Source organism: Coenobita brevimanus, chromosome 80, assembly GCF_032717465.1.
Source record: "Coenobita brevimanus isolate Jiangsu-jjx chromosome 80, ASM3271746v2, whole genome shotgun sequence".
Taxonomy (NCBI): domain Eukaryota; kingdom Metazoa; phylum Arthropoda; class Malacostraca; order Decapoda; family Coenobitidae; genus Coenobita; species Coenobita brevimanus.
The window spans coordinates 18,357,396-18,384,895 of record NC_137033.1 but is presented as its reverse complement, the minus strand read 5'-3'; the positions used below and the strand labels follow the sequence as shown (position 1 = coordinate 18,384,895).

At 45.8% G+C, this 27,500-nt stretch overlaps 1 protein-coding gene across 4 annotated transcripts in view; it reads right to left on the bottom strand.

The window, feature by feature from the left end:
• Nucleotides 1-27,500, bottom strand: part of gus (splA/ryanodine receptor domain and SOCS box containing gustavus) — a 173,613-nt gene that overhangs the window by 12,495 nt on the left and 133,618 nt on the right. The window contains exon 1 of one of the 4 annotated variants that reach the window (XR_013899071.1): nt 2,687-3,968. The exons of 2 other annotated variants lie outside the window; for them this stretch is intronic. Coding sequence is in view for 1 of the 2 variants with exons in the window: in XM_080279734.1 (XP_080135860.1) it covers nt 2,687-3,686 (1,000 nt within the window). In the remaining variant the exon portion in view is untranslated. Of the gene's footprint in view, nt 1-2,686; nt 3,969-27,500 lie in introns of those variants that run through there. One more of the 4 variants, XM_080279734.1, reaches the window with a different exon arrangement.

The window sequence follows — 27,500 nt, the reverse complement described above, 5'->3', positions numbered from 1 at the left end:
ACAATTGATCAACACAAGATCTTTACACAGGTACCCGCTGTTGTTATTGCGTTTATTTCTTTTCTGAATGAACTGTTTATGTTGCCTAAGTTCTTCATGTCGTACTGATTAAATTCCTGGCCACGAGTAGGCAATGGAGAATATTTTCATACATTTCGCCCACTGTTTCAAAATGGATGACGGAAAGTTGTGATCATTATTTTTTTTCCCGTCTGTTCATGTCAACACGTGAATACTTAGCCTAACACTGGTACCCTGTTTCTCAGCGATTTATAGTGTTATTGACACCGTACTTTTCACTATACGTCATTCACTTTAGCTTGGCCTAAATTTTTATCCTTTTGCAGCTTATTTCACGCAGCACAGAGGCAGGAAAAGACAATACTATGGCTCTACATCATCTCTGTAGCACTTCTTCGTGACTAGCATCATGTTCCAATGTTAATCTCACTGTAACTCCGCATTCAATACAGAGGATGGCAGTTTTAGGCCAAGGTAAAGTGGGCGGAGTGTGGTAATCATTAATGTTCTTTTATGCCAACAAACAACACATTATTTACGTGCCATTAACAAAAGTAAATCGATAAAAAGAGCTGGTAAGAAGCCTCCACTGATAACGAAAATGAGTAGCAGAAGAGAAGGCGACAAGACTATATCCAAACACACACCATTAAGGAGTAAGAAAATCCACTCGTTAAACCCTTTATAAATTCACGCTAATTGTTCCTGGGAGACTACTAGGCCTACTAAACTAAATATTTGCCTTCCATCAGTAAATCTTATGGCGAGGGACGGTGGAGGGAGAGTGAACAAAGACAGGCGTGGTGAACAAAGTAGAGGAACGGAGAGGAAGAAGAAGAAAGGGGAACGGAAGGAGTGAGCAGGCGGCAGGTGGGATGGAGAGGAGGGGAGGGGAGGCGACAGGAAGGGAGAGAAGGGGAAAAGGACAGGAAGGGAGGGAAGGGGAAAAGGACAGGAAGGGAGGGAAGGAGAAGAGGACAGGAAAAGAGGGAAGGGACAAGAAGGGAACAAAGTAGAGGAAGGGAGAGGAAGAGGAAGAAAGGGGAACGGAAGGGGTGAACATGCGGCAGGTGGGACTGGAGGGGAAGGAAGGGGAAGGGACAGGAAGGGAGGGGGAGGAGAGAGGAGGGGGACGGTCACGCTAGAATTTCCCCCTATTCCCCCTCTCTCCTTCACTCCCCCAAGGGCTCACCACCTACCTCCTCGCCAACACCTGCCACACCATACTCCTGCACAGTCACTCAACATCGTACTTTTGGCACCGTACTCTCCTCAGTTTACCACGCTTTCTAATGCCTTCTTCCTCGACCCCTCTCTCTCTCTCAAAATCGACAAAGACTAAAGCTTAAGGTGTTACTGAAGGATGGTTGAAACATTACTGCATTTTGCATAATGAGGCACTGGTGACGCTTCTTATATGAAAGTGATGCGAAAGATGATATGTATGTAGAAGCGTCGAAGATGTGTATGTACGAGCGTTGAAGATATGCATGCAGGTGCGCTGATGATATGTACTGTATGTACTGTACGTATGTTGGTGCGTTGAAAATTGTATATATGTATGTATGCATGTAGGAGCGTTGAATACATGCGTGTAGGAGCCTTGATGATAATTGTATGTAGAACTGCTGGGCCCCAGAGAAAACTGGCGGCCGTATTACTGAAACCCGGAGTGCAAAGGAATATTCAAACATTCTGACACATCCCCTGTTCTACTTTTGACGCATTTTGAATTCTGAAAGTGCCCATTTCTTTGGGCACGTTGCTAATTAGTTCTCCCAGTATCCAGCTTTTTTTCCCTCTTTTCTCGACCCTACCTCACCTCAAATGCAGGTGTGAAAGAGACGGGATGATGATGATAACTCTGGTCGCCATAAATCTAGGCCTTCCTTACACTGGCTTACTCAGTTTTCCTACGGCGATATATGACTTGCCCTAAACCTGCTAAAGGGTGACGTACGAGGGTGAGGCAGGTGTGGAGGGCGAGGTGTGGGAGAGCCTGAAGCGTGGTAACAAAGAGTGACCTTCAACCGAGGGCTGAGGTAAGGCCCGCCACATCCTCTCCGCCTCCCTGAATTTCACACCGCCCTACACTCCCCCCACACCGCCCTACACTCCCCCCACACAGCCCTACACTCCCTCCATGCACCTGCCGACACTGCTACACTCAAGGTAATACTGTATCAACACCGGTAACCCAGAGTTTGAATTCCGCCGGTCAGAGTGGTGGGATCAGTTTGTTTTTCCTCCTCATTCATCCACTCCTACACTCAGGGTAACATTGCCTTAACACTGAAACCCTGTGCACCTGGAGTCCAATTCTTCCGCCGGTCAGGCTGGTGGGTTGTTTGTTTCCCCCTTGTCCTTGTTCGCCCAGCAGGACATTTGGAGCCTTGGCTCGCACGCTGAAATAGTAATTGCGAGGTCGAATCAAAACTCTCAAAGTTTACGATAGTTCACGAAGCAAGTAACGAAGATGATGCTTTTTTTTTTTTTCCTTTTCTACATCGTTCCTGACCGCACTTAAATAGGGAGCTGTACTTCTTTTCGTGATTTAAAGCATACGGTCCCTACATGTAAACGAAAAACATCGGATAGTGATTAGGGGGAAGGCTGGTGTGTCGGCAAGGAATTATCGGAGACAGAGTGCATGGTGGAGTCTTACCGTAGTAAATGTGGTAGGCATGGTGGTCGTAGTGCGGCAGTTGGGCCACCAGGTCACCGCCCGCCATCCTTCTTTCTTCCAATGCCTCCTCGTCGTCGTCGGCAAGAGAGCTGGTGGTGTCGTCGTCGGGGAGGGAAGAGGCTACCGATACTAGTGACGACGTCCTAGATGGCCACTCACTGGTGCTGGCGGTGGTGGTAGTGTGCTCAGTGTTCACGGACAGCAGGGACGGCCATCGGGTGCTCACTACACTTTCTGGGGTGGTTGGGGCTGACTGAACCGAGACTGAGTGCGGCCGCCGCAGGGGTAGAGCCTGACCTGCCTGCCGCAGCCGCAGCCGTGCTACCGTTGTCAGCAGTGCTGTGTCCTCGGGGGTGAGCACAGTACCATCCTCCGGCTGCCTGGACGCCCTGCACGTTAGTATATCATTCAGGTGCTGGAGGCGAGTAGGTAGGTCAGGGTAGGCAGCTGAGAGGTCGCCGAGAGCCGCGAGAGGCCGCAGTAAGGCTGGGTGATGCTCGTTAGGGGTGGGGAAAAATCCGTCCCTAGAGAGTGATCGAGCTATCCTGCGATGCGACCACACGTGCCGTGCTAGGGTGCCTTCAGCAGCAGGGTCGGCAGCACTGTGTCGCCTCCACTCTCGCCCTACACCACCACTAACACACCCACCATCAACACAACCCCCCCTCGCACTACTGCTGTCACTGCCACTATCACCTCCCACTGCTCCAACAACCGACACTCCACTCTTCAGCTGCAACTCAGTGAAGATATCTGGGTGTGAGTTGTTGGTGCAGGAGTGCGTGTTGAGCAATGGCGAGGCTGGTGCGGCGGCAGACGTCCACTCCCCCGCACACTGCCTCGAATACTGAGCACCATTCTGTCCGCCGTTGGGTGTTGTGGAACCTACCATACTTCCCCCGCCCTCGCTACCACCACAGTCATCACCACAACACCCTGTCCTCCCACACCCGCACATTCTACCCACTGAGTTGACCATCGTTTAAACTTTTGCCAGAACCAACACTTGAACGATTAAGATGTCACTACGTCAATCACAGTGAATCACATCAAACACCATAAAACAACAGGTACGGGTCAGCTTTCATCACACACTGCAGTAAAAAGTCTGGGGGATCAACTTTCCTCACACTGGAATGAACAGTGTTTTCGCCATTCACGTCACCAAGACTAAAAGATATGGGAGAGACGGTGTGCGCTGAGGACATGGGAGGGTGGATGGTAAGCACTGGATGCCTGAGAGCGAGGGACTGAGGGAAGCAGCGCCAGGGCACGTGGGTATATTGCCGAGAGCTCGCAGGGAGCCAACATTCCTTTCCCAGAAGAGGTAGGTGAGCGGGGGTCGTGGAGGGGGAGGGGAGAAGGGGGGGGGGCTGAGTCACTACTGTCATGCTCAGTGAGAGAGAGGGAGAGAGCTAGAGAAAGAGAGTGAAGCAAACCCGGCGCTAGGCCACACGTGATATAACCTTCACACACAGGAACACTTCTTTGACCTAACTTCCACAATATGGTGTTAGTATAGGTCACTCAATAATGGAACTCTGACGCTAGCATATTACTAACTATACTGGCAAGATACCATAAGACTAACTAATAAGATACACCACAGATATGATTTCTCTCCGTTAAAAAGGAAATAAACATGAGCAAATTATCATGTAAAATCTTAACTTCGCAAATACCATAACAAAAACAACAGCAGCAGCCTTACAATGAACACTGCCAAAGACAACGATGCAGATAGTGTCCTGACGCCATACACCCGATGGTTACCAATGAATGGCATATTTGGGAGGGATTTTCATTCCCCCTAGGCAAAAGGAATGAGTACAGTTCAGTTCTGAGGCAGGGTACGTTCATGTCTCACATATATACATAGATGAATAATACCAGTACCTTAATTATCTTCACCTCAAGGACGTACTTATTGTTACTGCCATCTTAAGACGATTTTGTACACTTAAGGAGAGAGACTTCAGGAAATCTCCTCACTACTAAGGCTCTTTTTAAACTGAATAAGAGCGTACTGAACACCTGTATTTTTTTAACACAAGGAAGAAGGAACTAAATGCTGGAGTTCCTCAAGAGTGTTCCCTCCGCGAAAGAAAAGAATAAAAAAGAACAGAGCCAATGTTAAGGTCCGTTCATTTCCAGGTCATAGGCAGGTTTGAACAGTTTGCATCCCCCCTCCCCCCCTCAAAAAAAAAGTGCTGTCAGGAATCTATATTTTGAAACAGATCCTTGACTTATGAACGAGGACTCTCTCTCTCTCTCTCTCTCTCTCTCTCTCTCTCTCTCTCTCTCTCTCTCTCTCTCTCTCTCTCTCTCTCCACTTCCATCACCACCTCAACAATCGTCCAGTCAAGCCACCACCCTAACCTCCACACGGAAGGTAAACAGTATAATTTTCCAACGGGATTAATGTGTTCCCCAACGGTGCCAAATTCACCCAGGGAGCCGCGGTGGGACGAGGGCCGACTATTTCCAGCCTCTCTCTCTCTCTCTCTCTCTCTCTCTCTCTCTCTCTCTCTCTCTCTCACACACACACACACACACACACACACAATATATCAAGTTCAGATACTTGATAATTACACCCCCTTCTCCTGCCTTTACTGTACGTCTGTGGGTAAGATCAATATCCACTTCTCTTATCACCATCTCATCTTGGTCATCGATGCCCAACCCAGAGATAAGGAGACAAAGCGATGTTTAGTGACAGATAATGATAACCCAGCTTTAAAAATTTCAACATTGGAATTTACAACAGGGTGTGAATGGTTTATGGTGAGGCTTTGTTGTATATTCAAAAGGTATAGGATACTTCAGAAACTACTGCATACATTCTCTCTCTCTCTCTCTCTCTCTCTCTCTCTCTCTCTCTCTCTCTCGCGTGGCCATGAAGCGACCTCTGGGATCTGTCTCGTTATTGGGATTCCCAAGTTGTTATTGTCCTGTCTCGCGTTACCATCCCATGACCCTCACTTTTTTTCCTCGTCCTTGTAATCAATCTTGAAATAAATCTGACAGAAGTTATCTGAAGATTTTAATGTGTAAATCGCATCAAAAAAAGAGAAAAGACCAGAATAATACCTAAATGTACGAGGATGAAAAGATACACTGGAAAGGTAAACTGCGAAGCTTATTTAAAATGAGAAAAATAATGTGTGGAACAGGACAGAGCAGGGAAGCGGTTGGGAAAGGAGCAGATAACAAAGGGATGCTATAGGAAGGGGACGTGAAGGGCAAGTGGACTAAGGGTGAGGGTAAAAGGGTGCATGGTTAGATATGGGAAGTCTATGTAAACAATGGGGAATGGGGAGATTGGGTATGATGTGAAGAAACAGAGGTACATGCAGAAGAGGTGAGAAAGGTATGTGGCTAAGGGGGAGATGGGAACGAGGGGAAGGGGAGAATTGTGTGAGGGGGAGGGGTAGAAAGTATTGAGGGAAAGAGGAAAAAGCCAGAGGGGAGGGGAGAGTGGTTTGGGGAAGGGGAAGGGGGGATGAGGGAAAGAGTGAGGTATGAAGAGTAGGGGGAGAATGGTGAGACAAGAAGGGGATGAGGGAAAGGAGAGCTGGGGTGAAGCATGGGGGGCGAGGGGAAGTGGAGAGGAGGTGAGGGGAAGAAGAGAGAGGTATGAGGGGAATGGAGAGATCGGTAAGAAGGAACGAGGGGTAGGAGGTGGAGGGGGATGAAGGGAAGGGAGGAATATTAACACGTGAGAGAGGAGAGGAGAGGGGTGTGTGGGAAAACGGAGAGGAGTATGAAAGGGGGAGAGAGAGGTTATAAAGTACAGTGGGAGAGAAATATGAGGGGAAAATGGAGGAAAAAACATGAAGGTGAGGAGACAGGGCCAAAGGGAAGGGGGAGGACAGCAGAGAGGACAGTGGTAGTGAAGATTGTGTTACTCATGGCTGAAATATGTTGCTATCTTGTCGTGTGCCAGATGACCACATACCATTCCTACCAACCACACCACTGCTACCACACCTACCACGCTATTGCTACCCCACACACACACACACACACACACACACACACACACACACACACACACACACACACACACACACACAATTAGTCACTACTGAATATTTATCACCGAAATCGATACATCATCCCCTCACTGATAATCAACCTCCCAAAACACAGCTTCCCAGTACATCATCACCACCATCACATAATCCATCACGGGAGTTCATACTGTATTCTGATCACCACTACATTTTATTCAGCTTTGAAGAGAGGTGTCTGACTGGGAACTTAAGCCACTTCCTCCTTCCCAATAAAGCCACTCCCTCCTTCGCCATAAAATCACTTCCTCCTTTCGCATTGCCTCTCTGAAGTTCTGTATCTTTATTTTATTCCTATGCGTTTTATTCTGAGCCAACACGCCACTTCCTCCCGCCCAACACAGCCAGGTGCATTCTAAGCTGTCTATTATCTACCCACGGGTGTATTCTTGTTTTTCTCGCCGAAAGAATAATATTCTTTGAGTTTGTATTTTATTCTGATGACTGTATTCTAATGTTAAGCCACCACGTTACTTCCTCCTGCCCATCCGAACAGAGCTACGTGTGAGCAGTTCATTTCCCTGTTCCGACTATACTTACCGGTTTCCTAGAGTTTTGTGTTTTCTTCCTCTAAAATTACGTAGTGTGTACTTTATTTTAGGTATGTATTTAATTTAAGCCATCGTGTCACTTCCTACAGCTGGCCACTCCCAACACTACCCCATCGTGGCGTATATTTATTTCCCCTTCACGGCTATATTTACTGGTTTCATCCAGAGTTTATTATTTTCTCTCTAAGGTTTTCTGTCTTCATCTGGGTATGCATTTTATTCTAAGTTAAGCCACCAACCCACTTCCTCCTGTCCACTCCAACCCCATCGCGGCGTATAAGAGCATTTATTTCCCCTTCACGGCTATATTTACTGTTTCCCTCGGCGGCGCCCTCTGTCTGCCTTGATTCAGACACTGACACAGGCACCAAGTATTCCCCGAGGACCTGGCACCTGTCCTGATGAATTGGCGGACGGGGAGAGGGGCATAATGCAGGGTGAAAGGGAGGGACGGAGATGAGACAGGGGCAATGCAGGATGAGAGGGAGGGACGGAGATGAGGCAGGGGCAATGCAGGATGAGAGGGAGGGACGGAGATGAGACGGGCAATGCAGGGTGAGAGGGAGGGACGGAGATGAGGCAGGGGCAATGCAGGGTGAAAGGGAGGGACGGAGATGAGGCAGGGGCAATGCAGGGTGAGAGGGTGGATGGGAAGGAGAGACAGAGAAAGGTGAGTGAGGAAGGGAGAGATGGAGGGAGGCGAAGGAGGGAGGGAGAGAGGTGAGGGAGGATGTGGGAAAGAGGCAATTTAGGCGGGAGGAAGTGTGAATAAAACAATGCAGGGTGGGAGGGAAAGGAGGAGAGGGAAAGAAGTGATACAGGGAGGGAGGAAGGCAGGGAAAAAAGAAATTCAGAATAAGAGGGGGAAGAGAGGGAACAATGGAAGGTAGAGAGGCATGCATGGAGCGTAAGGAGGCGAGGAAAGGAGAAATGACGACGAGAGGAAATAAAAAATGAAAAAGAGAAGGCCAAAGTGTGATGGAAAAGTACAGAAAGAGGCCGTGCATGACAAAAGAGGAAATGAAAGACGATAGAAGGGAGAGTGTAAGTGAAAAGTAAGTGTGGAGGTTGAAGGGAGACACTGTTTATGTAAGAGTTTATATAAGGGGAAGAGGAAAAGAGCATGTAAAGTAAGAAGAAATGGGTATATTAGGATGAAGCAGAACATATGGGGAGGAGAGAGCGATCGCGAAACTTTGTGTGGTACCAGCCTAAAGATGGAAGATGTTTTGATGCGGATGAGAGGATGATCCAAGGAGGCAAGGCTACGTAAGGGAAGGAGGAAGACAGCGATGGAAGCTTTGAGATGAAGAGAATACAAATGAAGTGAAAGTGGGATAGGTGAGGTGAGGTGAGGTGAGGTGAGGTGAGGTGAGGTAAGGTAAGGTAAGGTAAGGTAAGGTAAGGTAAGATGAGGTGAGGCGAGGAGGACAAAGTTGGCTTCGGAATAGAGGGTTTGGAAAATATAAGAACTGAAAGACAAAGAGGGTCAATAATTGGACACACACACACACACACACACACACACACACACACACACACACACACACACACACGTACATCATGTGGTGTGCTCCTTGCCAAACACTGCCACGCTGAGCATCCCAAGGTGAAGGTTGATTGCCGCCCCTCTGCCATCCCTTCTCTCCTTCCTCACTTCTCTCTCTCTGTGTGTGTGTGTGTGTGTGTGTGTGTGTGTGTGTGTGTGTGTGTGTGTGTGTGTGTGTGTGTGTGTGTGTGTGTGTGTGTGTGTGTGTGTGTGTATTATTAGTAGTACTCCTTCGTCTTAACCCTTTTCAGCACAGCGTCAACCAGGAACAGACAGTGAACATTACTTTCGAAATTAATTAACTGGAGAACCCTAAAGTAAGGACCTATAAGCTTCACGACTATAAGCTGGTGGGCGAAAGTTACTACGATAAGTACTTTCTCCGCAAAATTAGACGTGAACCAATACCAGGCTCTGACGGGTTAAATTACGTGTAGCATCAGATGACATTCAGTTGAAGGGAACCAGAACAATCTAACAGTTAAATCCGACTTTTAATCTGTCAGTCCTATTTCACCTACGATTCATTTTTCCCCAGCTGCGTGCGACTATTACCAGTATCTATTGTTGTAACTAAACGTCCATCTGTATCTATATATGTATCTGTATTTATATGATTATTATTAGATCAGGAAGTTCCAAATAACATCCAGGAGAATAAAAATACTGCCATTCTCCATCTGCTATCAGAATTACAAATTTTTTTCATAACCTCGGGGAAGTATCGCTAATCAATCATTGTACCGGAACAATTAACGCGTGTAATCACATCCATCACCACCTGTAAAAACTCATCCTCTCCCTCCGGTTTGCCAGTGCCAGTGAATGAGTTAAGATCACTATTAAAATCAACATATACATTAACACAACACTCTAGCAGACTGTCAGCGCCCGCAATAGCCTCCCAAACATCCTCACCCACCGTTAAGTCGCCCCTATCCCCACCTCACCCCATCTCCGCTCACTTCAGTTACTGTAGCCAAGATTAGTGAATGACGTCAAGGTCCCACGTCAATATAGCCACGCCAAATTATTATTATTATTATTATTATTATTATTATTATTATTATTATCATCATTATCGTTATCATCATTAATATTATCAGCGTTTATTTACCTAGTTATTCATTTACTTGTTATTTATTTATTCATTGAGAGCGGCTGCACATATCATGCCAATCCTTTCACCCCAACCCTTTCACGTCTCACTCCTGTTAACACCAATGTAAACAAAATCGTCAGGGAAAAAAAAACAAAAAAACATGAAGTAGTTGTAATGACAGAGTTAACATAGGCTGATAATACGAACATCAAAGAACAAAAAAGAACAAAAACAGGAACACAATAACAACGACCATGGACAAAAAGCCGTACCAGGAAGTAGGAAAAGATAAAAAGAATACACGGCCATAACGATAAACACACACACACACACACACACACACACACACACACACACACACACACACACACACACACACACCACCAGGAAGCATGAAAAAAGATAAAAAGAATACACAGCCATAAAGCTACACACACACACACACACACACACACACACACACACACACACAGTACGAGGCTGACTCAATCCTGTATTAACACAATTAGGCACGGTAAGGTAAACACACACACACACACACACACACACACACACACACACACACACACACACACACACACACACACACACATCAATAATAAAAAGACATAAACGGCCCCGATAACACTGCCATCAATAACCACGACAACAACAGCAACACAAACAAGGGAATAATTATCATCAACACCACCATTACTGAATCAATACTTTCAGTGGGATAATAATAGAACCTGCTCATTAACATCTGTAACAAGGCCTTAACTTCAATTTATAAAAGAAAAACAAATCACGACCATAAAACCACCCTTACAATCCTATGACTAATAATAATAATAATAATAATAATAATAATAATAATAATAAAAAGTGTAGACTGCAAGGACACAAGGATCTCAAGAGGAAAAGGATATGGACTAGAGAAGGATCCCCTGTGAAGGAGGATCAGAATACTTAAATGAACAACAGGATACTGCTATAAATCCTGGCATACTAACAGACCCTAAAAATCACATCACTTATTGATGAATATTTTTCAGGGTTAAAAGTAATAATTTACATCGATGGATATTAACGTAGTACAGTCATGAACTAACAAATATAAAAATAATTACTGTATGAATATTAATGTCAAATTATTACCTGTTACAAAATCATTAGCACAAATATGATTCTTTGACATAAATATATACGCATCTTACACCTCGCAACTCCTGTGACACAAATTCGTAATGTCAATAGTCTAGAATATTCCCTCAGCAAATATTTAAACACCGTGACCCAAACTGACCTTGGCCTCTCTACCTGGCCCCAAAAGATAGTGTTTGTGTGTGCTCGACTGTCAAAGAGCAAAATGATGCATATTGTCAGGTAACAGCCAGGTGGGGCAAGGTGTGGAAGGGAGGGAGGGGGGGATGTGGGATGGAGAGGGAGAGAGAGGGGGGGATAGGAAGAGTGAGAGGAAAATGGGAAGTAGCGACAGGAAGAGGGGAAGGACAGAGTGGGAAGGAGAGAGAGGGAGAGGGGAAGGAGAGAGAAGGTGAAGGGAAGGAGAGAGACGGGGAGGGGAAGGAGACAGACGAGGGGAGGGGAAGGCAGTACTAACCCCTTCATTACAAGAGCCGTCCCTAACAACATCGTCTGGCAGTGGACTTCGTAAAACAAGAAAATATGTTATCGCAGCAAAGTAGTTAACCAGAATAAGATATTAGGTAAGGTGTGAAAGGGAGAAGAGTATGGGAGGCGTTGAGAAGACAGGGGGTGTGCAAGACGACAAGAAAGGGGGAAAGGCTTAAGAACTTGAACAAAGCTATCTGGTGGTGGCCAAAGAAAACAGAAAATGCGTCACTGCAGCAATTAGAATGAGGAAGAATGAGAGAGGAGGTAAAGTTAGTGTGAACGGGTGAAGACTGTGGGTTGGCGCTGAGGTAACATGGATGCATAACAGGATGAGCAAGGTCTGAAAATATAACTGACTGAAGCCTGACTAGAATGAGAAACTACGGCACTGCAGTGAAGAGATTAACGCAAGCTGACAGGGAAGGTAAGGTGTGGATGGGAGAAGAGCGGGATGGCGATGAAGCGAGATGACTTTGCATGATAACATGAAAGGTAAAGGTGTGCGTGGGCGTAAAAGGAAGGTGAGAAATGCGTTGGTGTGCAGGAGAGAGGGGTGTGTGTGCAGATGCAGGGAAAGATGGGAACGGTATTGGCGGACAACAAGGGGGAGCTGAGAGGGGGGAGCTGAGGGGAGAGGGGGAAGCTGGAGGGTGGGGGAAGTGTAGCGTAAGAGGTTAAAAAAAAAATGTCAACACAAGGGTGAAATATGGGCCGGTGTGAAATGAAAGGAGGTGTGTGTGTGTAGGTGTGAGGAAAGATGGGAACGGAACTGGCAGAGGAGAGACGGGGACTGGGAGGGGTGTACCGTATATGAGGTTGCGAGGTTAAAAAATTGCAAACGGAAGGGTGAGAGAGATGGGGTGGTGTGAAAGGAGTGTAGTAGTAGTTTGTGGAGGAAAGACTGGTCGGGGACGGGAAGAGAAGCATATACGAGAAAAAAATGGAACAGAAAAGAAACAGCCTTGAAAAGACAAATAGGTTTACTGTTGTTTGTTTTCCTTTGTACTTACGGAATACATGGACTGTTGTGAAAGGAACCGAAAAGTGGTTGTAAAAGTGGGGAAAGGTGAGAACGATACTGACAGACACATGGGACAGACACTGAACTGAGGAAAGTATGCCAGCTGTGAAAAAAAAAAAATGCAATGAAGGACCGTGAGACAGATTGATGTGAAGTGAAAAGTTGTGTGTGTGTGTGTGTGTGTGTGTGTGTGTGTGTGTGTGTGTGTGTGTGTGTGTGTGTGTGTGTGTGTGTGTGTGTGTGTGTGTGTGTGTGTGTGTGTAATGAATGAGAATGGGATAAGCAGACGAAAAGGGGAGATTGTGAAGGGGAAGGGGAGGGGGGTGTTCACGTGAGAGGAAACTGCGAGCAGGTGTACAGGAAAAGCAAATGTGTTGGCAGGTGTATTTAGTGTGTGTGTGTGTGTGTGTGTGTGTGTGTGTGTGTGTGTGTGTGTGTGTGTGTGTGTGTGTGTGTGTGTGTGTGTGTGTGTGTGTGTGTGTGTGTGTGTGTGTGTGTGTGTGTGTGTGTGTGTGTGTGTGTGTACGCTTGTTTACTAGTGCATGGTAAGATGTAGGTCAGGCATAGCAAGAGAAGCGCCGTATAAAACTAGGCTACGTAAACTGTGGATGTGTTTCTTGTATTTTCACGCTCTTATATCTGACAACCATTTTTTGCTGAACTCACGACATTACCTGCATATTTCAAGCATTACTCCTCTCTCTCTCTCTCTCTCTCTCTCTCTCTCGTCATCGCTATTTATTTCCGTCTAGTTCTAGCTGACAACCACTTCCTATTTAGCCCGACACGTTACCTGCATTCTTTAGTCATTAACCTTCTACCTGCAATTTTCTTTCATGACCCACTTCACGTCCCTCACTTCCATTCACCTTTGCCTATGATGCTTCCAGTTTAAAATGTGGTTATAATTGTGATGCATTATTTTCATTTTCACTGCTCTTCACCACCTTGCCTATCTGTCAGCTACTTGTTTTTGTCCCTTTTTACACAAGGTCCTTTTCTCAATTTATTCCGGCTAACGTTTAACTATATTATTCCGCTCTGAAGACCTTTATCGTAGTGAAGGGGTGAATGAAGGCCGTATCTAAACAAACCAGGTCGAAAAGCCTCTATAAAACTGAATAAAACTACCTGGATACATCATGAATATTATTTAAAAGATATCGTCTTGTTTAGGAGGTTAACTACTCGATAATTCAGGGTTTGCTTTTATACTTTTCCAAATACCCACTCCTTTACACACACTAACCCATCTGTTTACATACATCCTCTCTTTATTTAACTACACACACACACACACACACACACACACACACACACACACACACACACACACACACAGAGTCGTACTGCTGCTGGCACAAGAGATTTCGTAACAATTCTTCCTTAGCGATTTTATTTAACCCTGCTATTGACTTGCACTGTATGCTAAATATTACGTCTTTCTAATATCGACAAAATCTGAATCAAGAACACACGCGCGGATAATAAGGCATAGGGCAGTGAATAAATCGCTATGGAAGAAGTGTTGCGGAATTTCCAGAGCCACTTACACAATCCACCCACAGGGGAACACACGTGAGAGGAACACACATGGTCACTAGCTAGCCAAGGAAATAGGTGTAGCCCCAAGCTGTTGTTCTTGCAGTCATCTCTATTTGCAATCCTCACTCTACCCACAACATATAACTGTTTTCATTGCCCACCCTCCCTCCTACGCAACATTCTCACCTCCCCCACCTCCATTCTTTCTCGTTTGCTTCCTCTTCCTTCCTCCTCACCCTCTTTCCATCTCATCTCTTCCCTCCCTCGCATCTCATTTTCTTCCCCTCCTTCATCGTTCCATTCTCTCCTTCCTCCTGTCATTTTTATCTCAAACTCTAGTCTTTCGTTCTCATTCTCCTATCTTCCTCTCCTTCCCGGTCCCTCCTGCTCTCTTCCATTCCACCACCTTTTCTTCCATCTTCCTCCCTCCCACTTTTCTTCTCCCTGTCACCCCTTCCCTCCTCTCTTCTTTTTCTTGTCTCCTTGCCCCTCATTCCAGTCTCTCCTTCCTTTCTTTACTCCTTTTCCTTCCCCTACCATTCCTCTTCCTCCTTTTCCTTCCTCTACACTTCCTCTTTCTTCTCTCCCTCCCTCTTTCTATTTCCTCAAACCATTTCCTGACCTCTTCTTTCCCCTCATCTCCTCCTTTCCTTTCATTCTATTCTCCCATTCTCCTTTTCACCCACTCTCCTTCCCTCGTCTCGTCCACTGCCAGTTTCCCTTCCTGTCCTCCCTTCCCCTCCTTCCCTTCCTCCCCTCCAAAGCCCGTTTCCTTCCCCTCCTCCCCTCCACTACCATATTTCTCTTCCCTCCACCCCTCTCCCCCATCACCCACGTCCGCTTCCTGTCGCCACCGTCACCACCAAAGAATAGTCGGTCCAGTGTAGTCGTTTGCTTCGTAATAGTTGTTGCTGTTTCTAGGGAGGGCGGTTAGTCTCCCTGCCGTTGGGATTTCGTTGTGTCTGCTCCTATGCTATTCATTATCCATGTTACGCCTTACTTTACCTTCTATGTTTCGTGTATCTTTTCCCCTTACTTTCTGTTCCATGTTATCTTTTTCCCATAGTTTCTCTTGTATATCATGTGTGTCTTTCCCTTGTATGTTGTGTTTATTTTTTTATACTAATAGTTTGCCTCAGCAGTATATATGAGGATTATGAAGCAGCGATGTGCAAAATTATCGTAGAATAATTGACGCTACAACCTCCCCCCAAAACAAAGACAATATTACTCTTCAAACTCTCAAACGTACAATGCTGAACCTTCCTACAAAACACTGCATTCAGGGGGTAAAAATTACTCCAAACCCTGGCAATGTATCTGGGGTTGGTAAAATGTCCAAACTCCCTACAAAACAGGACTATTAAATGACATGGGCACATATGGTCACGTAACTGATAAAACCACACACACACACACACACACACACACACACACACACACACACACACACACACACACACACACACACACCTCCCTACAAAACACAGCACTTAGAACAAATCAACTCCTCCAAACCACATGAACATATTTGATTTTGGCAGAATGCTCAAACTTCCTGCAAAAAGATACGTTTAGAAGATGACAATTATTTTAAACGACAGGAGTATATATGGATTCGGAGCTCTAAAAACCAGAATGCTGAACTCCCCTACAAAGAGCTATGTAGAGGCAAGATAATTATCCCAAACGATAGGGTATATTTGCTGCCAAGATTTGCCCACTATATTGCCAGCCCACCTTCGCGTCTTGCTGGAACGTCTAAGAGTGAGGCTATTTCTGTTTTAAGAGGGTACTAGGATGGGGGTAAAGTTACTCTCTCTCTCTCTCTCTCTCTCTCAAGCCTAAAAGTGAAGCTATTCCTGTTTTAAGAGAGTCCTAGAATGAAGGTAAATTTAGTCTCTCTCTCTCTCTCTCTCTCTCTCTCTCTCTCTCTCTCTCTCTCTCTCTCTCTCTCTCTCTCCACCTGCAACAGGTCTCTTCCACAACTTGAATAAGAAGATGTGGTTGCATTAATGTTGAAGAGCCTTGGTTATGAGGTGGGAATGAGTCTTCTTGGTTACTAGTCGAATCAACCCCCCAATCTGACTACACTTGGCCAGCACCTGAGCTGAGATGGGTTAGGGATCATCGTTAGGTCAGAACAAACGCGCTGAGAAGTTAAACAGAAGGGGAAGTGAGGATGAGAAGGAAAGAAGAATAGAGGAAGGGAAGAGGGAAACTTGCCAGGGAGGGAAGAGGACAATAAACAAGGGAATATGAGGGAAGGAAAGAAAACAGTCTTCAGTGTGTCTCGATGTCACAATGCCGAGAACAGCAGGACACATGAAATACTCTCTGATACCGAAAATTTGCTTAATCAGTGGATATAACCGACTCAGCGCCACTGGGACCCCTTAAACTCTTATATTTCATTCTTGCTACAGCCAGACGATTTTACTCAGTTTAGGAAAGACCGCTCCGAGTGAAAATAATAATAATAAAAAAAAAGCAATTCGATATAATACTCATTAGCTCCAGAACAATATTTTTTTCCTTTCCATTTCTCCCTCCCTCCTTCACACACAGCTTCCTACCGCCAACGAATATACTTGGCTCGGGGGAAAAACCACCCGTAGTGACGTGGTTAAAGACGCATTAACAAACGCGTTGGATAAATACAAGTTCTACATTTAAAACCAGACATGTGCCCCTCCCACACAGGTTCAAGATTACACTTATCAGCTCTTAAGTATAGCCCTCTTATGCAATGGCTTAGATTTGGCCTTGGGGCTGCAATACACCTCTTTTAAAGCCGTAAAAATGTTATGACTTCCCTCGCCCTCTCACTCGACCCCACCCCAGGCACCCACACGACACCCAGCCACCGCCCCGTTTCATAGTCACCCACATACTCATCCAGCTTCACCAATATAATGCTTATCAACCTCACTCGTTACCCACATACTGTCATCCCACCTCACCCAACCACCTCACATGTTATCCAGCTTCGTTCAGTCACCCACAGAGCCAGACAACCTCCCTCGCCGCCTACATAATGTCACCTAACCTCACCCAACCACCTCACGCGTCAGCCAGCAACCAGCACATTATTCAGCCACCCTACCACCACCTATATGTAACTAGCCAACCCACATGTCACCCAGCTAGACTTAACTTGGGTGCGACGTGACAAAGCTCCCCTCAACCCAGCACACCACACCACACCACATCACACCACACCACATCACACCACACCACATCACACCACATCACACCATCCCACACCACATCACACCACACCACATCACACCACACCACATCACACCACACCACACCACATCACACCACACCACCAACGCACAACACAAACCACTGCACAAGGATACAAGGTCAGGGCCACAACCTCGCTTTGCCTTTGCTTCCCACTACACTCCATTACACCCTTACACCCCCTTAACCCCTTTAACCCCATGACACTGATTTCTGCTTTATTCTTCCTACAAACCGACGATTTTATTCAATACGGGAGAGACTTCTCGAACAAGTGGGGTTGAGTACAGCTTTCAATAATCCCTTTACTTCTAGATTTTTCACCTTAAACTGAATAAAATTGCCCAGTAGTAGCAGAAATAAATAAATCAATAAAAATGTCTCTCAGTTTATTCTTGTAACCTTCAGAAACCTAACCTAAACTCACTCTACAAATTTTCAAGAGCCGCGTAAAGTCCCCATGTTGTAGAATGAATACAGCTCCATGATTTTACTTTCGCAGTCAAAGGGTCACTAGTTTTTCTTCGTCCTGTTTTTAATTTTTCTTGGCGTATGTTGTAACCTTAGAGATGAAATGGCAGCCATGGTATTTCACCGCCACAAACATCAGAGTATAATTAATGTTTGCTGCGTCTACCCTTTCGCCCCAAGTCATGCCTTTGCAAAATTATCTGTTCTCTTTGCACCAATGTCGTATTAACTTATTTTACATTAATATTAACCCTTATAGCCCGAAAACATCTTTTATATTTTATACGTGTTATCTGTCGACGATTTTTTTTTTTTTTTTTGAGAGAGGTTTGGAAATAAAGAATTCTACAGTCATTACCTCCTTTACTAAGAGAGGCCTTTCCAAAACTGAATAAAACTGTCTATAGGATGCTAGAATAAGCCCAAATAATACATCACGGAATTTATTTATTCGTTATATCAAGATTTTATTATTATTATTATTATTATTATTATTATTATTATTCACCTACCTTCCTAGAGCGTACGTCCCCTTCACTCAGAGATTTGTAACTTCTTTCCATCCCTCTGACGCTTATTTCGACCTGCCACTCCTCTGACCTTAACCTCGCCCTCCATCTCCTCAAACCTTCACCAGCCTCCCTCCAACCTTCACTTCCCTCCCTCCATTCCTCACTTAACCCCCTACATCTCTCACCTCGTCCAGTCCTGATCACCTCTCTCGCTCCATCTCTCAAGTTCATCTCTCTCCCTCCATCCCTCAGGCTAACATCTCTCTCTCAGTCTCTCTCCCCATCAATTCATCGTCCCCTCATCTCTTCCTTCATCCCCCATCTCCCTACCCCTAACATCACACCTCTTTATCCCTCATACCTCATTCTTCAATTCCACAAGATCCTTCCTATATGACCCAATTTCCTTCTAATTTTTAATTTTCTCCCAGCCTCCCGCTTAATATTTTCTTTCCTTCTAATTAGTCCTTCATTACTCTCCGATTACTTATTTTCATCCTCCAATAACTATCTTTCTCTTAATGATTTCTTTTCTCTAACCTCTTCTCGATCATGCCTATTCTTCCTTCCTCCTCCATTCCAACTCATTGCAAAACAACCACTCCCCCAATCTCTCCACCCTACGCAGTTTCCAATACTCCAGGTCGCTGTTCTCTCACTCTCTTTTTCGTCCCAGCAGATCTGTCCCTACTCCCCAACTCCCTTCACCCCTCCGTCACCAAACTAGCTGAATCGAGCCTCCCCATTTCTGAGAACTCGAGCACATTTAGCTTGGTTTTGGCCTGTCTCGCCCCCTACCCACCCCCAGCTCTCCCTGCCTCACTCCTACTGCCTCACCCACCTCCTTAGCCCACCCTGTCGCACTCCTACTGCCTCACCCATCTACCCCGTCCACCCAGGTTACCTCACCCACTTCCCTTGTCCACTCTGCCTCACCCACCTTTCCCGTTCACTCTGCCCCAACCCTAATGCCTGACCCATCTCCCCCGTCCACCCTACCTCAATTTTCCCACCTCCCCCACCTCCCTCATCCACCCAGCATCACCCCGACTAACTCACCCACCTCCCCTGTCCACCCTACCTCACCCTCATGATACAAATGATCATGGTGTTGACACTGATGGGGAGGATGCAGACTAGACCATTATGTATTTCACTGTCCATTAGTTTGTGACACAGGAACAAAGACGGGTCTGTTGAGGCTAAAGAGATAGTTAGGACATAAAGAACTAAAAAGCTGGCATATTTACAGAATGACAAACTCAGCATTAAAGATGATTATTACCTACAAATTATATACAACAGCCATGACAAGATGTAATATATGCGCAATGATAGTGAAGTGTGGAGACAATGGCTGGGATAGAAGGGAAGGGATTTAGTGGACTTTTGACGTGATGCATCATGTCTACTTTCTTATTTGTTTCTTCATTTGCCACCTGAGACTTCGCCTCCACTCCAAGCCCCCCTCTCCCTTTCCCTCCCCTATATACTCTCCTCTCCCTACACTCCTTTCCTTCTTCCATACACAGGTATAGTCAGCCAACACCTGTCAACACTTGTAGGTCGCTTGGAGTGTTAGGCTTATCGATCCCCAGGGGCAGTGTTATGCTTTATGGCGAGTGAGAATTACCCAATCAAGACTGAACAAATCCTGGTAAGCAAACAGATAAAGACAATTTAAACCTTTTACCCTCTACCTCACACGGTCCTCCTCTCCTCTTACCTCTCAAAACTCTCCATCCTGCTTCACACTTTTCTTTCTTTTTTCCCTGTCACGTTTCTCCTGTTTCGTCCTCTCCTCTTCCTACTTCACACTCTTTCCCTCTCTCGTTTCCTCAGTCTTGTCTTTCTCCATCCCCGCCTCCTCTTGCCACATTCCTCATTTTTGTTCTTCCTTCTTCATTCTTTTCCTCCTTTCTCCTGTTTCCTTCTCTTTCCTTCCTACCTTGTCCTTTCTCCATCCTTCTCCCTCTTTCCCCCAGTCTCCTCCTCCTCCCACTTCTAATTCGCCTCTTCTCATTTCCCACACTTTTCTCAATTCCCCCAATTCTCTCGCTTCACCTGCTTCCCTCATAATTCTCATTTCCCACACTTCTCTATATGTCCCCACTTCAATCGCTTCATCTACTTCTTCATTTCCCTCACGTCCTTCACTTCTCTCACCCCACAAAATTTTCTCACTACTCTCGCCTCCATCGCTCGCCTCACTTCCTGTTCACCCTCCCTCACGCCCACGCACGCCCTTATATCCACCCTACCCCCAATGCGTAGGCCATCTGGCTAAGTATAGATACGCATATACGCAAGGACAAACATCTATTATATAAAGTACAGAGAATTGTGGGTCTTAGGTGTTTTCTTTCCCTAACACAGAAAATCACAAGTACTGTATATTCACAAAAATATATGCCTACGACGCATCTGATCCCCCCCCCCTCTCTCTCTCTCTCCCTCTCTCACCCACACCCACCCACCCACCCATCCACACACACACACACACACACACACACACACACACACACACACACACACACACACACACACAGTAAATCCACCTTTCACAACCAAACCCAAACCCAACTATGCAGAAATATTACCAGCTCCAACAAGGTGACAAAAGCCAGAATTAAAACAGCCCGTATCATACAAGTACATAAGGACGCAATAAGAGACTACAGACGGCCAGCATATAGGACCTGTGACTCTCCTGGGAACCTTATAACACACATCAAAGTACGTTGGTAAAAGCAATGGGAGGAGGAGGAAGGTGGGAAGGAGAGGGAAGGTGGAAAGGGATAGGAAGTCAGATGCGTATGTGATGGAGAGATGAGGGTAAGGAGAAATATGTGTGCATGTGATGGGGGAGGGGATCGAGGGGACGAGGTAGGTGGGTCAGACAGGCTGGGACAGGTCAGGTCATATCCAAATCTGTCCGGTTTGATCGAGAAAGGAGGGGATTAGGCAACAAGCTCCACCAATACTCTCATTACTGGGTCAAGTGTGTATGTACCTTCACTAATGCTGAAGTTGGCAAATTTCCGTGGACACATCGATTCTATTACTCAACTTTTAAAAAATGTATTATATTTGTAAAGTAATTTGCTTTCACTCCAGCTGATAACGTGATTTTTCAAACGAGTAAAGGCGAAACCAGCTTATAAAAACATGACACACCAAGAACAATAGGGTAAATACAACTCCTTTAAATCCAGATACATTTTTTTTTTCTCTTCTCTCTTTGTTAAGGTTTGGAGATCAATAATGACGAGGTAATCTCCAAGAGCCCCTTCAGACCTACGTGTTTCCTTTACATTCTTTCCATATACTCAGGATTTTATTCATCTTACGGCACACTTTTCAATTTAGGGAGCTTGCTACGGGGTTAATTAATTCATCTATAACTAGCGTATTCTCCAGTGCTATATACAATCGCCTAGAGACAAGAATGAAATGGGAAAATACGTCACCAGTTTGAAAGAGTTAATCACTTCAAAATCTTATGGAAGTCGAATGAAAATGCCTGAAGGTAAAATAAATATAATAAATAGAACGAAGAATGTACACACACACACACACACACACACACACACACACACACACACACACACACACACACACCTGAACACACAACGCAATGCACAAGTGAAATTACATCCACCGTTTTTTATCCACCTGAAATTACACTCCTGACACTTGACACAGAGCCACAAAACATCCCACACCTGAAAACACACACCTGCCGTCACCACCACCACCACCACCACCAGACCACTCTAAACCTGACCCACGCCTTCCAAATCTGACGCCACACACCTGACTTCCATACACCTAACCTTCCACAACTGGGACCATACACCTGACGCTACGATTACAATAACATGGCTAACACTACTACACACCACTACAGGCTTTTATTAGGTACTGTGCCCTAACTTTCTGCGCCCAGGGACGTCTTTTGCGGTTTACCTCTGCCACCTCCTGACGGTTTTATTCAGCTTAGGATACACTTTAATCAACCTCCTTTCCTTTGATGAAGAAAATCGTCTGGTAGTAGCAAAAAGAAACTAAAACGGATACCACCAGGAGTTCAAGACGCCATCTCAGCTCAGTAAATTTGTCGTGCGAGGAGCGGTGTAGATAAAACTATTCCTAGGTGGGAAAAAAAAAAAAACTCAATTAAAAAAAAATGTGTCGGCAGCATCAGTATTTGTCTTCATGTACGTATTAACCTGCCTACATTTCCAACCTGCCACCAGTCCTGACACCCTGGCACCTGACACCGTGCTGGGAGGGGGTGTCATAGGTGTCGGTGGAGAGGGAGACAGGGCCGGGTGTGGCACCAATCAGTGTTGGGTTAACCGGGCCACCACCAAACACCTGATACCCGCACCCGCATTCTCAACACTCCTCCTCCTCCTCCTCCAGTCATCCTTCCTTCCTTCCTTCCTTCTTCCTTCCATCCATCCATCCGTCCATCCATTCTTCCTTCATTTATTCATTCATTCACTCATTCATTCGCCTTTCGTTCCTTCCTTCCCTCCTTCCCTTGATTCATACCTCTTTCTATTCACTTTTTCTCCCGACCTTCCTCGACTACAATCTCCCTCTCTCTCATACACACACACACACACACACACACACACACACACACACACACACACACACACACACACACACCAATCACCAACCCTATCTCCCTCTTAACTTTTCCTCTATCCTTTTGTTTTCCAGTCACCTTCCGTCTAAATCGCCTTGATCTTCCTTTAATTCCGTCAAGGTGGGGGTTAAGTGCCTCGCCTTGCTCAAGAATTTGCTACGTAATTCGCGTCTGTTCGGTGACAATGATAAATGTGGAACTCTGATAAGTGAACTTCAATTTTGGTTGGAAGAAAGAAAAAAGAAGGATAGAAAAAGAAAGTAAAGATCAAGAGTAAAGAATAAAAAAGGAAAAGAAGGGCTGTGGTGATGTAAGGAAGACGAGAGAGAGAGAGAGAGAGAGAGAGAGAGAGAGAGAGAGAGAGAGAGAGAGAGAGAGAGAGAGAGAGTTGAGATGTGTGAGGACAGAGCCGGGCTTCACCAAAGAACATAATACACAACGTAACCTTGATCAGCACTTGACATTCACGCTCATCCCAGTGGTACGCAAGGAGGGGAGGGGAGGGGAGGGGGAGGGGGTAAAAGAGGGGATGGGATGGGAGGGAAAGGGGTAAAAGGGGGGATGGGATGGGAGGGGAGGGAGTAAAAGAGGGGGAAGAGGTGGTAAAAATGATATAAACATGGCGAGAAAGAAGGGAGGTGGGGAGGGGAAAAATATATGAAAGAGGGGAGGAAAGGGATGTAGGAAAAATGGGTGTATGAGAGAAAGGGGAAGGAAGGGGAATAAAATGAGGGGAAGGGAGGGGAGAGAGGATGGAGGAGGAAGGGCGAGACGGAGTTCACATGAGTCTGAGTATCGCCACCTGCCAAGTTCACCTGACCCTGACGACACGAGGCAGCACCACAACCACCACAGCCACTGCACCACCACCACAACCACCACTGCCACTGCACCACCACCACCACCACAGCCACTACACCACCACCACAACCACCAAAGCCACTGCACCACCACCACCACCACAACCACCACAGCCACTGCACCACCACCAAAACCACCAAAGCCACTGCACCACCATCACAACCACAACCACCAAAGCCACTGCACCACCACCACAACCACCACACAACACCACACACACTCCATGCCGAAGGAAGGCTAGAATATGCTGCAGGATGGGTGTTCTACGTAGGTCGGTATGGTGCAGGAGGAAGGTGGGGAGGGGAAAAAAATAAGTATAGTAGGGTGGGCGGAATGGAGAGGCTGGGACCTTAAGGGATAAGCACACCCTGTGAAGAAAGGGTGTTATTGGGGGATGGTGTTAGGGACAGGAACTGAATTCTCCTAAATGTTCGATAAGAAAGGGTCACAGAAAGGGTGCAATGGATGGAGAGGGGCAAGGAGGATGGGTGGAGATGACGGTGGCTGCCGGGGTAGAGTGGAGACAATACAGCCTGTGAAACTAAGCACGCGAAGCTCTCAAACATCTAAAAAAGAGACACCTGAAGAGCAAAAGAGATAGGAGGAAGCAGAGGGGACATAAGGTACATATTGGCAGTTTGGCACACAGTACGCACATGTAAAACCGCAGTACACACAGACACACGTGCACACATACACATACTGTCAAACATACATGCATATATTGGCATCAAGACAAACACACACACACACATACACACACACACACACACACACACACACACACACACACAAATACCAACCAAAACAAACGCCAGTATTTCGTCCCCCCAACCGATTTGGCGCCACATACCAGCCTTGGCATACCCTCATTCTCTCTCTCTCTCTCTCTCTCTCTCTCTCTCACTCACCCCCTCTCCCTCCAGTTCTACCCTCTCGCTCTTTCCCCTCCTTCCTCACACCCTTTCCTCCTTTCACCCTCCCTCACCCCTTTCTCTCCATTCTTCCCCTTCCCTCCCCTCCCCCTCCCTCTCCCCTCCCCTCCTCAAACAGCACCTGCCTAATATACTCCAGGTATATTTTCCTTCCTTTTTACAATCCCATCCTAAATTTACACAAACCTTTCTCTTCACTACTTCCACGTGGGTATTCTATGCTGTGTAAGAGAGAGAGAGAGAGAGAGAGAGAGAGAGAGAGAGAGAGAGAGAGAGAGAGCAAAGGAAGGAGTGAAGTGTGGCGCAAATAACGGTGAGACTCAGCTGATGACACCTACACCAACGAGGCAGCCCTCCAGCGATTCTCTCTCTCTCTCTCTCTCTCTCTCTCTCTCTCTCTCTCTCTCTCTCTCTCTCTCTCTCACACACACACACACACACACACACACACACACACACACACAAACACACAAAACCACTTACTTTACATAACCAAACAGTTCTTACCCTGTCATAGAACACTCTCAACATTTATACGGCCCTGCAGGTGTGGTTGCTTGCCTGCGATTGATGGGTCTGCTCGGATGAACAACAACCTCACACTCATACAACCCCCAGCCCTTACCTTGCACCGTATCACAGCCTCTACGCCCTAATTCTGGAACTGTCTCCCTCTGTCTGTTTTTCCTACTGCCTACGATCTCCAGCCTTTCAAACGCAGTGTCCAGGCATCTCGAAATGAATAGATCCCGAATTTGGCTCTGTTTTTTTTTTTTTTTTTTTCCTGGAGGGAGCAATTCGCAGGCCCCTTGTCATTGGTTCCTTCTTCCTTGCATAAAAAATAAATTCACAGTTCTATCCATAAAGTGTCCATCCAGCACTCATTCCACCACTCTCAGGGCAGTCAATCGTCATTGCTAAGGCAACTCATTCCCTCCTTCAGTCAATCCTCATTCATTCCTCCATCCATGTTCTTCATTCCTAACTCATTCCTTCAAAAACATTTCTCATTCCTAACTCACTTCCTTATCCACGTTCCTCATTCCTAACTCAATAATTTTCACATCCAGTCCTCATTCGTAGCTCATTCCCTCATCCACGTTCCTCATTCCTGACTCACTCCCTCTCTCACGTTCACCAGTCACTGCTTACTCCCCACTCATTCTCTCATCCACTCACTCCTCACTGCCTACTCACTGCCACATCCACTCCCTCACTACCCCCTCCAGGCCTGAGCTCCAGCCTGGCATGCTCTGCAGCAGTTGGAGGCTGTGTACCCGGTTATTAAACTCCCTTCAAACCCCGCTCATTGTCACACTGCAGGCCATCACCACCACCACCACCACCACCACCACCACCACCACCACTACCACCATCACCTAACAGACAACAACCACCATCACTACCACCACCACCACCACCATCAATAACAACAACATAACCAACACCACCGCCACCACCACCACTACCATCACCTAACAGACAACAACCACCATCACTACCACCACCACCACCACCATCAATAACAACAACATAACCAACACCACCGCCACCACCACCACCACCACCACCTAACAGACAACAATCACCATCGCTACCACCACCACCGCCACCATCACCACCACCACAACAGCATCATCATCATCACCAACAACACAATTCTCAGTCCTTTCGCCGCGTTTATTCACCTACTTGTGTTCCTGCAACTACACCTTATGCACTTCAGTACGATGACGAATTTAATATATTCTACCTTGCGTCACTACTAAATAAATAAATAATAAAAATAAATATGAAAATAATAATATAAATTCTGGCAAACAATTATCAACAACTCATCGTAACAACAAAATCACTTAACCTATATGCAAAGTTACAGAAACATTAGTGTGTGTGTGTGTGTGTGTGTGTGTGTGTGTGTGTGTGTGTGTGTGTGTGTGTGTGTGTGTGATATCTTACAATCCTGATACCTCCGGACGATTTTATTTATGCAATGAGTCAGCGGTCGGGCGTGAGTCAGTGGGGTCAGCCCGGTGAGTCGGTACGGAGTGAGTCAGTCAGCTGCATTCGCCACTTTCCAGGAAGTACACAACTCTCCCTTCAGATCCACCTTTCACTCTAGGACACATATCTCCAACTCTCTCTCTCTCTCTCTCTGGTGAAGGAGTTTTTCAGATTATACCCAAACCCTCCAAATCGAAAACTTTCCCACGAACTGAATAACATCGTCTGAATAACAAAAATAATATGGGGTGAAGGTGTTAATTTTTACTTATTAAGGAAAATTATGTACAGAGATGGAGGCCTGATGTGAAAATGATTATTTATTTATTTATTTATTTTATTTACTTTTAATGGAATGATGTTAATAGTTCTCTTATTATTATATTTTCTTTCTCCTTGCATTTGGATCCCACTTCATCCCATCCTCAGGTAGGTAAGGAGTTAAGGTGATGATGATGATGATGATGATGATTTACTAACCTGAAAACACAGTACACAGCGGAGATGGAAAATATTGTATTATTTAAGTAGTTTATACTGACAAACAAAAAATAGTTCTAGAAGTGGCGACAAGTAAGTGGGGAAAAAAATCATACAGGTTTCCGTTTCAAGAAAAGCCGCCATAATCGACTCTCTC